Raw genomic sequence first — 12,918 nt, forward strand, 5'->3', positions numbered from 1 at the left:
ATAGGCTGCTCTCTTTACGGGATAGAGAGAAAGCTGACTGGTGAAGATCACCACACCACAGGCAGGCAACAAGGTTGAGAAGTCAGGGCCATCATGAATAACCTCAACCGGTATGGGAATTGAACCCGCACAGTTGGCCTTACTCTGCATCATGACCCAGGGATCCAGCCAACTGAGACAACCGACAACCTACATTTATACAGAGAGGGCAATCACTATAGACTCTGATTGTGGTCAGTGCCGTTGGCCCCTCCCAATACACTAATTGAGACATAATAAATAAGGGACAACTACTAGGAGCAAAAGGTCTTGGGATAAAAGAGGACCAAGGTACACCTGTAGGTCTCTATTCCTCCGGCGCACACCAACCACCAAATGAAGAAGAAGAAGAGAAAAGGCTGCTTGTTCAGACAAAGGAACGTCCCAACCATAAGGGGGCAACAGGATATCAACCACTGTATAGTATCTGGCTCAATCCCATGCTCTTGTGCACTGAGCCAACAAACCAAGGATATTCAAAGCACATCAAAAAACTCAGCCTCTCAGGATGTCCCCAACAAGTGCCTCTGAGAAGGGAGCACTGTGGGTGAACGCAAGCTCGTTGTGTGCTAGGCTAAGTCTTATCCAATTTAAGCTGGTACATAGAGCTTACATGACAGTGTCCAGAATGAGTTGGTTCTTCTCCGGGGTGGAAGATAAGTGTGCGGTATGTTTTGGGCGTGTCAGAGGTTGAGGGAGTTTTGGAAGGGATTTTTGGACGAAATGTCAAAGTTGTTGAAGGTAGAGGAAGCTCCAAGGCCAGAGCTGGCGATATTTGGAGTGTCGGAGGATCTGGGAGAGAGGGTGGCATCTTGGCCTTTGCCTCCCTGAAAGCCGGGAGATGGATTTTGGTGTGTTGGCAAGACTCGGAGCTGCCAAAGACGAGGGTATTGGTGGGCAATTTGGCAGAGTTTCTGCATTTGGAAAAAAGTAAATTTGCCATTCAAGGGATGGAGGAGGGGATTCACCTTGAGATGGAAGCTGGATATCGGTGACTTTAAAGAGTATTGAGTTGTCACCGGGGGGGGGGGGGCAATAAGTTGGAAAAGGGAGGCGGTTACTGGGGGGGGGGCAATAAGTTGGAAAAGGGAGGCGGTTACTGGAGTGGCAGCAAGATGAGTGGGGGCTGGTGTTAGGGGAGGGTAGGGGATGCAGGGAGGGGGTTTCTCTTAGCTGTTGCTGTGGTTGACTTTTGTTTTTTTGTGATCATATGAATATTTAAAATGCCTTCAATATAATGTATTTCAAAAATCCTCAGTCTTTACAATTTAAAAAGCATAATAGAGCCTCACCGCAGTAACTTCTTAAGTAAATGGGAAAAGTTATTGCTGCTGGCCACTGAGAGGGTAACTAAAACAATGAAACAAAGTGGGATCAGGATAATTTGTTTATGTAGAAACAAATCACTGTCCCAAACAAAACTGAATGGAAGTCAAGTCAAAACTAGCTTTTAAAGGGAAGGAGATCCATTGTGGTTCATTTTTAGGTCAGTAGCTACCATCTTTTTGGCCTGGATTTTGCAGCAGCAATGACGATGAAGCTGTCAGCAGTTGTTGTCATTACACCACAATTAAGGGCAGCACGGTGGCCTAGTGGTTAGCATAACCGCCTCACGGCGCTGAGGTCCCAGGTTCGATCCCGGCTCTGGGTCACTGTCCGTGTGGAGTTTGCACATTCTGACCCGTGTCTGCGTGGGTTTCGCCCCCACAACCCAAAAATGTGCAGAGTAGGTGGATTGGCCACTCTAAATTGCCCCTTAATAGAAAAAATTATTGGGTAATCTAAATTTATAAAAAAAAAAATTACACCACAATTAAAGAGGTGCAAAATCGCTGACAAAAATTTGCGAAGTCTGCACATGTGGAGAATAACCTGGGGATCCAGTAGGCTGCTGTCGGTGAATGGCTCCGATCCGAAGTGGAGATGGTCGATAGCTTTAAGTTCTTGGGGGTCACCATCACCACTCTGTCGTGGACCACTGACATTGATGCAACAGTCAAGAAAGCTCAACAACGTCTCTACTTCCTACGGAAGCTAAAGAAATTTGGCCTGACTGCACCGACTCTCAAACTTCTACAGATGTGCCATAGAGAGCATCCTATCCGGATGCATCACCGCCTGATATGGCAACTGCTCTGTCCAAGATTGCAAGAAACTGCAGAGTATGGTGAACTCAGCCCGACTTATCACACAGCTTGCCATCCTCCCATTGATTCTGTCTACACCTCCCGCTGCCTCAGGAAGGCAGACAGCATTATCAGAGACCCCTCCCACTCAGACTTTGCCTTCTTCCAGACCCTTCCATCAGGCGAAAGGTACAGATGTCTGAAGACCCGCACATCCAGATGCAGGAACAGTTTCTTCCCCACAGTTACTAAACTCTCCCTCGGACCGATCTGCTCCCTGTAAGAACACTATTCACGACGCCCTATGCTGCTCTTGCTCATGTATTTGCTTTGTTTGGCCCCTTGTTCCGCACTGTAACCAATCACTGTTTGTCGATGTACCAGTTGTTAATGTACTCTGTCGATTATTCTTTATTTGTCTACTATATACGTACTGTGTATGTTCACTTAGCCGCAGAAAAATACTTTTCACTGTACTTCGGTACATGTGTCAATAAATCAAATCAAACTGGTTTTCAAAAACAAAAAACAGCACAGGTAAATAGAGCATCCGGGTGGTGAGGGACATGCCTGGGCAATGCTCTGGCATCGGTAAGCTTACACCCCTGGGGGGGGGGTGCACCTTGATGTCACTCCTTTGTGGTGGTGGGGTTGATGGGCGGGGTTCACCATGCTGCATGTGTAGTGGTGAGGAGGCAGTGCCCCCCCAATGTCTGTGTTGTGGCTGGGGCGTTGAGGGGTTGCTTCAATGCCTGTGTCGTGGTTGGGGATGGTGGGGTGGGAAGGCTCACTCGTTGCCATGTAGTTTGGTGCGGAGAGTTTATTTTTTGTGCCGATCAAGGCGACCATTAAAGATGGCGCCCTGATCTCTGTGGAGCAGGCCTTGCTGGGCCTATCAGACCCTGCCCCATCAGAGTGAAGCTGCAAATCAGGGCCCCAGGTTCTCTGCACTTAGCTTCCAGAGAATCGGGAGAGAAAACTCAGCTGTGCAGCTGGAGAGCTGCACGCCGGTTTTCAGTCGGAAACTGGCAAGTTTTGGGAAGATTCCACCCATTGAAAATGTTGGAGGTGTAACTGAGTTTTTAAACGGGGTACAAACTTTGCAATTATTGCTAAGTATCTTTAGTGACCCTGAGAAGCTGCTTTGATGTTTATGGAATGTCCAATTGCTCCATAATAAAGTCAACTTTAAAAAAAAGAAGAAACAGTATATTTTTAAAAAGGTTTGTTTATTTTAGCTTTTTATCTTCATCCAATTATCATACCTGAAAATGAGGGAAAACCTACATAAACGAATTTCAAACACTGATGACTCCTTTTGAGTGAAGAAATTCCTCTTCATCTCTGTCTTAGAATCTGCCTCCGGGTTCATAGATTACCCCACAAGGGGATGCATCCTATCAGCATCCACCATGTCATGCCCTCTCAGAATCTTATATGTTTCAATAAGGAAGGTTATGTTCTAGCTGTATGGGGTGCTGGTGAGGCCACACCTGGAGTCCTGTGTACAGATTTGTCATTGGAATTTAGAAGAATGAGGGGGGGACCTTATAGAAATGTATGAAATTATGGAGGAAATTGATAGGATAGAAGCAGGGAGGTGGTTTCCACTGGTGGGTGAAGCAGGGAGATTGTTTCCACTGGTGGTGAAGCAGGGAGGTTGTTTCCACTGGTGGGTGAAGCAGGGAGGTTGTTTCTACTTGTGGGTGAAGCAGGGAGATTGTTTCCACTGGTGGGTGAAACTAGAACTAGGGAGCATCGCCTCAAAATAAGAGGGAACAGAATTAGGACTGAGTTGCGGAGGAACTTCTTCACCCGAAGGGTTGTGAATCTATGGAATTCCCTGCCCAGTGAAGCTTACATAGATAGAACAGTACAGCACAGAACAGGCCCTTCGGCCCGCGATGTTGTGCCGAACAATGATCACCCTACCCAAACCCACGTATCCACCCTATACCCGTAACCCAACAACCCCCCCCCTTAGCCTTACTTTTTAGGACACTACGGGCAATTTAGCATGGCCAATCCACCTAGCCCGCACATCTTTGGACTGTGGGAGGAAACTGGAGCACCCGGAGGAAACCCACGCACACACGGGGAGGACGTGCAGACTCCGCACAGACAGTGACCCAGCCGGGAATCGAACCTGGGACCCTGGAGCTGTAAAGCATTTATGCTAACCACCATGCTACCGTGCTGCCCCGAGTTTACAGGTTACCTCATATTAAATATTTTTAAGGCAAAGGTAGATCCATTTTTGAACAGTAAAGGAATAAAAAGTTATGGTGAGCGGGTGGGTAAGTGGAACTGAGTCCACAAAAAGTTCAGCCATGATTGTATTGACTGGCGGAGCAGGCTCGAGGGGCCAGATGGCCTACTCGTACTCCTAGTTCTTATGTTCTTATGTAATCAGATTACCTCTCAATCTTCTAAACTACAAAAAGTATAGGCACAACCTGCTCAACCTTTCTTCTTAAGACAAACCTCGTATCCCAGGAATTGAGTTAGTGGACTTTCTCTGATTTGTTTCCAATACAAGTATGTCCCTCAAGAAAGTTACCAAAACCGTACACCAGGCCTTAGGTGTGGTCTTATAAACGCCCCAGTGCAAACCCTTATCTGTGTAGTAACGTTTTATGTGGTACCATATTGAATGCCTTTTGGGAATCCAGATAGATAATATGGATTAGAGGAAGGTCTTTTATGCAGAGAATGGAAATGATCTGAAACTCTGCTGCAAGGTTGGTAGATACAGAGAAAATCAATGATTTCAGAAGGAAATTGAATAGGCATTTGTGGGAAAAATAGAAATAAACTTTGCTGCGGTGAGAGAGCAAGGGGAATGGGACTGACTTTTTTTAAAAGAGAGTTGGTATGGACTCAGAGTCAAATGGACTCTTTCTGTGCTGTAATGACTCAATGACATATCATGGCATGTATGCTTTATTAAAGCATTGGGGTAATATACAAAAAGTCATGAATAAATTGACAGTATTTATTTCATTTGTCTTTCTTCCTTCATTTTTTCTTAACTTTTAGCTTCTGGTTTCAATGGAAGGATGAAAACCTTGGAGCTTACATGTTCCGTCTTCTAACCTCAGAAGAGCTAGAACAGATGTATAACCATGGAAGAGATTCTATGTGCACTATCCTTTTGATGTTGCTGGATATTCCTTCCTGTTTATTCCCTTATTTCCTGACTTATTTTTGCTGTTTCATTTTTGATCCAAGGATGATTCATGGCATGGTCTTTAAGGCAACCTATATCTTTAATTCAAACAGAAGGAAGCAGTGGCCTGTGTTTTAATTCAAACAGAAGATTCCAGAAGGCTGTGCTGTTTTAGACTGGTGATTGCAGACTGACCGGCATCAAAGATGGCTCGCCTGCACAAGAATGAGTTTGACGGGCAGCACGGTGGCCTAGTGGTTAGCACATCCGCCTCACGGCGCTGAGGTCCCAGGTTCGATCCCGGCTCTGGGTCACTGTCCGTGTGGAGTTTGCACATTCTCCCCGTGTCTGCGTGGGTTTCGCCCCCACAACCCAAAAATGTGCAGAGTAGGTGGATTGGCCACGCTAAATTGCCCCTTAATTGGAAAAGATAATTGGCTAATCTAAATTTAAAAAAAAAAAAATAAAAAAAAGAATGAGTTTGATACACAGTGGTGACAGAGTCCACATGACTTGGGTTCGGATGAGTGGGTTTTTCCCGGGGGTAGTAGACGGGTGTGAGAAGTGTGGGAGGGGGTCGGCGAATCATGCCCATATGTTCTGGGATGTGAGGAGTTGGAGAATTTTTAGGAGGTGATGTTCGGGACTCTATTGAGGATTGTAGGGATTGCGATGAAGCCGGATCCTATGGTGGCGATCTTTGGGGTGTCGGAGGTGCTGGAGGGGAAAGGGGCCAATGTCATGGTTTTCACATCTGATTGCCCGGCGATGGATACTTTTGAATTGGAGGTCGGCAATGCCACCGGGGATCTGTGCAAATTTCTCAGTTTGGAGAATATCAAATTTGCCTTCAGGGAGTCAGAGGAGGGCTTTGGGGTATGGTGGAGGTCGTTCATGGCTGCATTTGAGGAGCTGTTTGTCGCAGGCGGGAAGGGGATTAAAAGAGCAAAAGTATATAAACTATACTTTGATTGGATGTTAAGCACGTGCTTGTTTGAATGTGTTTGAAATAAAATATCCTTTAATAAAAATCAGTGCTGACTCGGTTTGATTGATTTGGCTGGTGGCCAATGAATTGGCTCAAAAGGCTGTGGTGATCGGATCTGATTCAACTGGAGTGTTTTCAGAGTCATGTGGTTCCAGTTTGGTTTCACTTTTGATCCTGGCAGCCTGGATGAAGGAACCTAACTAACTCTCTCCAAAACGATCAAACTAAATCCCAACAGAAAGCACTGTGAGGGCTGACTCTCTCTCCAGCAAGTCTGTGTGTCATTCTCATGAGACAGCAGGGGCCTGAAGTTAAACCACAAGCTAAAAGCGATATTTGATGTGAAATAAAATGTTTCTACAGAAAGATACAGGCCTGAAGGCGAACCTCGAGCCAATAAAGTGTCTCCCGAAAGCTTGCTGCCTGTAAATACTTCATTTTCTAATCTGTGGGGACGCCTAATGAATGACTCTGCAAGGAAGATCATTCCCAACTGTAAACTAGAGACTTTGATTAACCAGTGCATTGTGAAAAAAGTGTACTAAAGAATCATCATTCGAAGCAAAGACTCTTGTATCTGACCTTCATCCTTATTATTTTTACCCCTTTCCACCCATCTGAATTTGTCTTGTGTGTGTGGGTAGAGGATAGGACAGTTTAAGGGGTTTGTAGGTATTAGATTGTTATCCCGTTGTATTTACTGGGGTATTCATCTTCTTGCAATGTCAGTGCTTTAATAGCTCAAATCCTTACGTAGCATTAGCAGCCAGGCATTTGGGTTTATACGAGTACTGCCAGGTAATTAATTTTGACTAATTCTCCAATATTGAATGGTTTCTTTTTTGCATTTTATTATTTCACAGGATGTGGGCTTTGTTGGCTAGGCCAGTATTTGTTGCCCATCCTTAATTTCCCTCGAAGGTGGTGGTGAGCTGCTTGAACTGCTGCAGACCATGTGGTGTAGCTATACCCACAATGCTTTTAGGAGGGGAGTTCAAGTATTTGACCCAGAGACAGTGAAGGAGAGACAATTCAAGTTCCAAGGCAGGATGGTGTGTGACTTGTAAGAGAAATTGCAGGTGATGGTGTTCCCCTGCATCTGCTGCCCTTGACCTTCCAGGTGCCTAGAAGTAGATGGGATATTTCTTTTCCAGTATTTTCCCCTGTGTAACATACCAAAAATAGTTATTTTAAAACTTATTTAATTTATGAAACACTTACAACAGTGCAGAATTTTAATGCATCCATCATGTCTTACTTCTGAATTGCCAAGGACTAATTTGGATTTGTTTTTTTTGGCTGGTTGAGTTGCTACAACAATAACAAGTTAGTGAATGCTGATTGCTGAAGCATACTGCTGGCTTTAATCTTTTGTTCACAAACTAGTACACAGACCCTTAATTTTGTGTGATTAACAGGAAAGCACCAATTATATTTTATGTTGAACTATTTTTCATTAATTTTTGACATGTTTTGGAAACATTATTTCTGTCACTGATAGAACTTTGTAAACCTGGAAGATGTTGCTTAGAACCGCGAAGGCTAAACAATATCAATAAAACAATCAAATATAACATCGATTGATGAATCTTATTCTCAATTTCTGTCATATTTTAAAACCAAAATCATACCATGTTTGTTTTAGATTGCAGCCATTCTTCGACGTCGGAAGTTAGACTACTACTTTCACAAACTGCTTCCAGAGATTCTCCAGTCAACTTCGTTTCTTACTGCAAATGGTGGCTTCTATATTATGTTTTTCTGTATCCTCAGGTGAGGTGTTTTCTTTTTTTAAAAAATATTTTTATTGAAGTATTTACAAAATTTTTATAACAATGACAAACGAAATAATAGTAATATAAACAACAACATGGTAAAATAGACATTTCCCACCCAACCCCTTCTGTACATCCCTTAACCATATTGCACCTACCCCCTTCACAATGCTGCTTCTGCTGACATTTTAATTTTCCCCGAGAAAGTCGACCAACGGCTGCCACCTCCGAGAGAACCCCAGCATTGACCCTCTCAAGGCAAACTTTATTTTCTCCAGCTTGAGAAACCCAGCCATGTCACTGACCCAAGTCTCCACACTCGGGGGCTTCGAGTCTCTCCACATTAAAAGGATCCGTCTCCGGGCTACCAGGGAGGCAAAGGCCAGAACGTCGGCCTCTTTCACTCCCTGAACTCCCGTGTCTTCTGACACTCCAAAGATCGCTACCTCTGGACTCGGCACCACCCGCGTACCTAGCACCTTGGACATTGCCGTGGCAAACCCCTGCCAGAACCGTCCAAGCTTCGGGCATGCCCAAAACATGTGGACATGGTTTGCTGGGCTTTCCGCGCACCTTGTACATTTGTCCTCTACCCCGAAAATCTTGCTCATCCTCGCCGCCGTCATATGTGCCCTGTGTACCATTTTAAACTGTATTAGACTGAGCCTAGCACATGATGAGGAGGAATTAACCCTGCTTAGGCCGTCCGCCCACAGACCCGCCTCTAACTCCCCACCTAACTCCTCCTCCCACTTGTCCCTCAGTTCCTCCACCGGGGTTAGGTGAGGTGTTTTCTAACTTACAGGTAACATTGATATCGCAGGATCTGTATTTAAATTATTGCAAGCTTAATTTGGGTGCTTTATATACTTTCCCGTGCCCAATCAATTAGAAGCAATTGCAGCATTAAAACTATAATTTGGTAATTGGAGCCAAATAGCACCCATCAAATTTGTTGGAAATGTGATAAATGATCTTTTTTGTGTGAGTATTGCACTGGGCTGAATGCTATTTTGCTTTCATGACCTATGTTCTCTACCACCTTTGAAACAAGAAGCAATTTAGTTCAAACTGTACAAGGGAAGTTCATTTTGGTTTCAGTAGCTGTGTTTGTTGCTTTTGGCGAAATGAGTGTAAAAATACAAGGGAGTGACTGGTATTTAGTCATTACCAGTACTACTGATTATCTTATTTTCCCTCAACATTCCCTGGATACAAGAAAGTGTACCAAATATCACATTGCATATAAACGTGATGTCTTGATTATGTGTGGACCCTTTACCTGAAATTTAACTATTTGTAGTATAATTTTAGAAAGGAATAGGAGGTAGACGAGAAATAAAAACACTGGTTGAAATATCTATGTTGATGCAAACAATCCTGACTAAATGGTCCCCACAGGGACCCCCTGACTAAAGTGACACCCCTGCTCCGGCCGCCCCAGAAAACCAATCCCTGTCTGGAAGCTAGAGAACAGTTCGGATAGGGGTAGTGAAACAAATTACAGCTGTAGCTCTTCACCTGGAAGCTCCACATGTCGGTTCCTCAAAGGAGAACACCTGTGACCTGTGTTTCAACACCTCAGATTCATTAGCTGCAAGCCATTCATAACTTTCTGGTAGTGGGCTGTGATTGACAACTTCCACAAATCAGCTTCAACCTTAATTCATTAATTTCCCTTCATGAATCAGTGACTTTAAGTTGTGATACCCCAATGTTTACAAACATTGACAATATCAAAGACGAGTAAGTGCATTCCAAAGACTAAGTGCAACCCAATCACTCTAGTGTGGGGGAGGGGCCTATGTGGAGGAGGCGTCTCTTTCCTCAGGGGGTCCCTGTGGTGAGTCCCTTTATTCAGGGGGTCCCTGTAGTGAGTCTCTTCAGTTAGGGTTGGGGGAGTGGGGGTTGGATCTCCCTAATCATGGGATTATTGCCTGGGCTTGTTTGTGAAGAATGACCCCAGAAAGGTGTCAATTATCTTGGGACTATAACCATAGCATGAATGACGATTCTGAATAACAGAGTGCTCACAAAGTGAGGGGTACTATTTAGCCTAGTTAAAGATGACTGATTAAAAAATAACTAGATTGGCTGAGATTAATGATCTGTTGTCTACCTTGATTTTCCAAATATTTTGATGCTAATTGCAGAACATGGAAATCAGTGCTTTTGTAATGAGCAGCTGTAAAATTCAGTGAAACAATACATTTTTCACTCATGAAATTACATGAGTGGACTTATAATCAAGCTGTAAATGATGTGGTTTGGGTATATTTTGGTGAGTCATATCATCTGTTGGCGGGCGGCCATTGTGGCACAGTGGTAAGCACTGCTGCCTCATGGCGCTGAGGACTTGGGTTCAATCCCGGCCCCGGGTCACTATCCGTGCGGAGTTTGCATCTATTCCCCGTGTCTGCATGGGTTTCACCCCCACAACCCAAAGACGTGCAGGGTGAGTTGTAAATAACAAAGCCCAATAAGTGGAGGTTTTTGGTGGATTCCAGTTGCAGCGACATTGGAGCTTGCATGTGCAATTTTTGTATCCTTCATTTTTATTTAATTCTGGTAATTGATATTGCAGATGAGTCAAGGTACATTGTCCAACAATGCTAATAAAGCTGGTTTAAGTCTGTGTTTCTTTTCACCAAATCTAGGAAACTTCTTGGCAAATTCTACATATGGTCTGCAGGATTTGGTGCTGCTTTGCCTGCTTCCTATTTGGCCATTCTGATTGAGAGGAAAAGCAGGTACTTTTTTCAAAATTGCTGTCCCTATAAATCAGTGCTTTATGTGTAAAGTTGTAACGTTCTAATGGCACCTTCATATGTTTTCAGTTTCTGTATTTAAGAATATATTGCAATGAAATTGTGTAATATTAAATACATACATTTTTTGTTGAATCATTATGCTCATAAAGGGTTAATAAGGCGGTGAAATGGACTATTTGTTTTCTTTTGTGTTTTAGGTCTATTTACATCATTGTCCCCCCCCACCCACCAAAATCCACATTCCCCCACCTCTTGCCAGCTTTCTCCTGTCTCCTATCCTGAAGGCTTTTTCTCTTTGCTGCAGTAAAGTTGCTGGTTGCTCTGAAGACTGTACCTCACTTGCATGATATTTCATGTGTGATTATTGGTGAGTGGCAGCAGATTATTCAGCTGTGGAGGACATCAGCTGATATCGATGTGCACTTGTAGCAGGGAAAGTTGGAATGGGAGCTCTCTTTTCCTCTCCCCTCAGTGAGGTGTGCTGAGGCATTTGTAGTATTTCTATCCTGAGCTGGGATCGGACAACGCGGAAGGAATCCTGGGCTGTTGAGTTGCTCTTGGCATAAGTTTGCTGAGCCATTAGGGAAGCTGAGTGTAATGTTGATTGAATCCACTACACTTATCACAGTTTGACACAATCTTTCACTCTTAAATTCAGATGTTTATAGGGTGGCCTTTTTGCCAAGTCTACACCCTGTTGCTCCTGTTATTATTGCAGGATATTTTGGTGATCAGAAAAGTCAGGAGTATTTAAAGGCACATTGTGGTAAGATAACACACACAGAACAGAAATTTTAATCTTGTAATGCTGATCACGATCTTCCAAAGCACAAGGAAAGATCATACAATGACCTCAGGTCTGCTTTAAGTTTACTCAAAGACTTTATAAAGGTACAATAGGCGAAAAATAAAACATTGTTGTACTTGCCTGTTCTGCAAGATAAGTCACTAATTTTTAAGGAAAACAAAACTTCAATGTTGAATCACAAGGAACTGTTGGAAAAAAAATGGAACTTGGCACTTGAAATGAATTGAGTGGTAATCTAATATGAACTTAAAAAATGTTTTGTGTAACAGGCCTATAATGCTCTCAGTTGAAGGAGACTACTTTTGCATTTTCACAAAACTAACTCCAAATTAGTTCAGGTTTTTATGCGTGGTGCAATTGGTTTAACCCTTAGAGCAGTCAGAATTCAGGAGACGGTTGTACTCCACGAGTTGTTAAGTCCCGTTCATTTTAAAATTTTTTTAGAGTTCCCAATTATTATTTTTTTTTCCAAGGGGCAATTTAGCATGGCCAATCCACCTAAACTGCAAATCTTTGGGTTGTGAGGGTGAAACCCACATAGACATGGGGAGAATGTGCAAACTCCATATGGACAATGAATCAGGGATTCGAACCTGGGTTCTCGGCGTCAAAGTCCCAGTACTAACCACTGTGCTACATTCGGGCCCTAAGTTCCGTTCATAAGGGCGGCACGGAGGCGCAGTGGTTAACATTGCAGCCTCATGGCGGCGAGGACCTGGGTTCGTTCCCGGGCCCAGGTCACTGTCCGTGTGGAGTTTGCACATTCCCCCTGTGTCTTCGTGGATCTCACTCCTGCAACCCAAATGATATGCAGGGTAGGTGGATTGGCCACACTAAATTTCCCCTTAATTGGACAAAAAATAATTGGGCACTCTAAATTTAAAAATAAGTTCTGTTCATAAGTTGGAGATATGTCAATAACAGCAATAATTCTCCCATGATGTTATAAATAACTTGTATTAAATATTGTATTAAAATATGTACTTCAGAATTCTTTACAGAAATTAAAAAGCTTTTAAAAGATTACTGCTGCTTTGCTTGTCACCTTTCCTGTAATAATCCTTCATACACAGGTCCTTTTGTTTGCTTTACATTACTTTTGCCCCTCATGATTCCCTGTTCATTTTGATGCACGTCATTAACACTTGGCTCTTATGTAAACCATCTCTGGAGTCTTTTATTTTAGATTAACTCAGTGGAAGTCTGGATTGCTGTGTATATTAGTATAAGTTATTTAATTGA

General features: G+C 43.4%; 1 protein-coding gene across 5 annotated transcripts in view; it reads left to right on the top strand.

Annotated features, from left to right (window-relative positions):
• The window catches only part of tmem135 (transmembrane protein 135), a 517,411-nt gene that overhangs the window by 14,173 nt on the left and 490,320 nt on the right, over positions 1-12,918 (top strand). For all 5 annotated transcript variants that reach the window (XM_038819168.1, XM_038819171.1, XM_038819169.1 and 2 more), the window contains exons 2-3: positions 7,968-8,095; positions 10,755-10,847. In XM_038819168.1, the coding sequence (XP_038675096.1) occupies positions 7,968-8,095; positions 10,755-10,847 (221 nt within the window). The remainder of the gene's footprint in view (positions 1-7,967; positions 8,096-10,754; positions 10,848-12,918) is intronic.

This window comes from Scyliorhinus canicula, chromosome 14 (assembly GCF_902713615.1).
Source record: "Scyliorhinus canicula chromosome 14, sScyCan1.1, whole genome shotgun sequence".
In the NCBI taxonomy this organism is placed as follows: domain Eukaryota; kingdom Metazoa; phylum Chordata; class Chondrichthyes; order Carcharhiniformes; family Scyliorhinidae; genus Scyliorhinus; species Scyliorhinus canicula.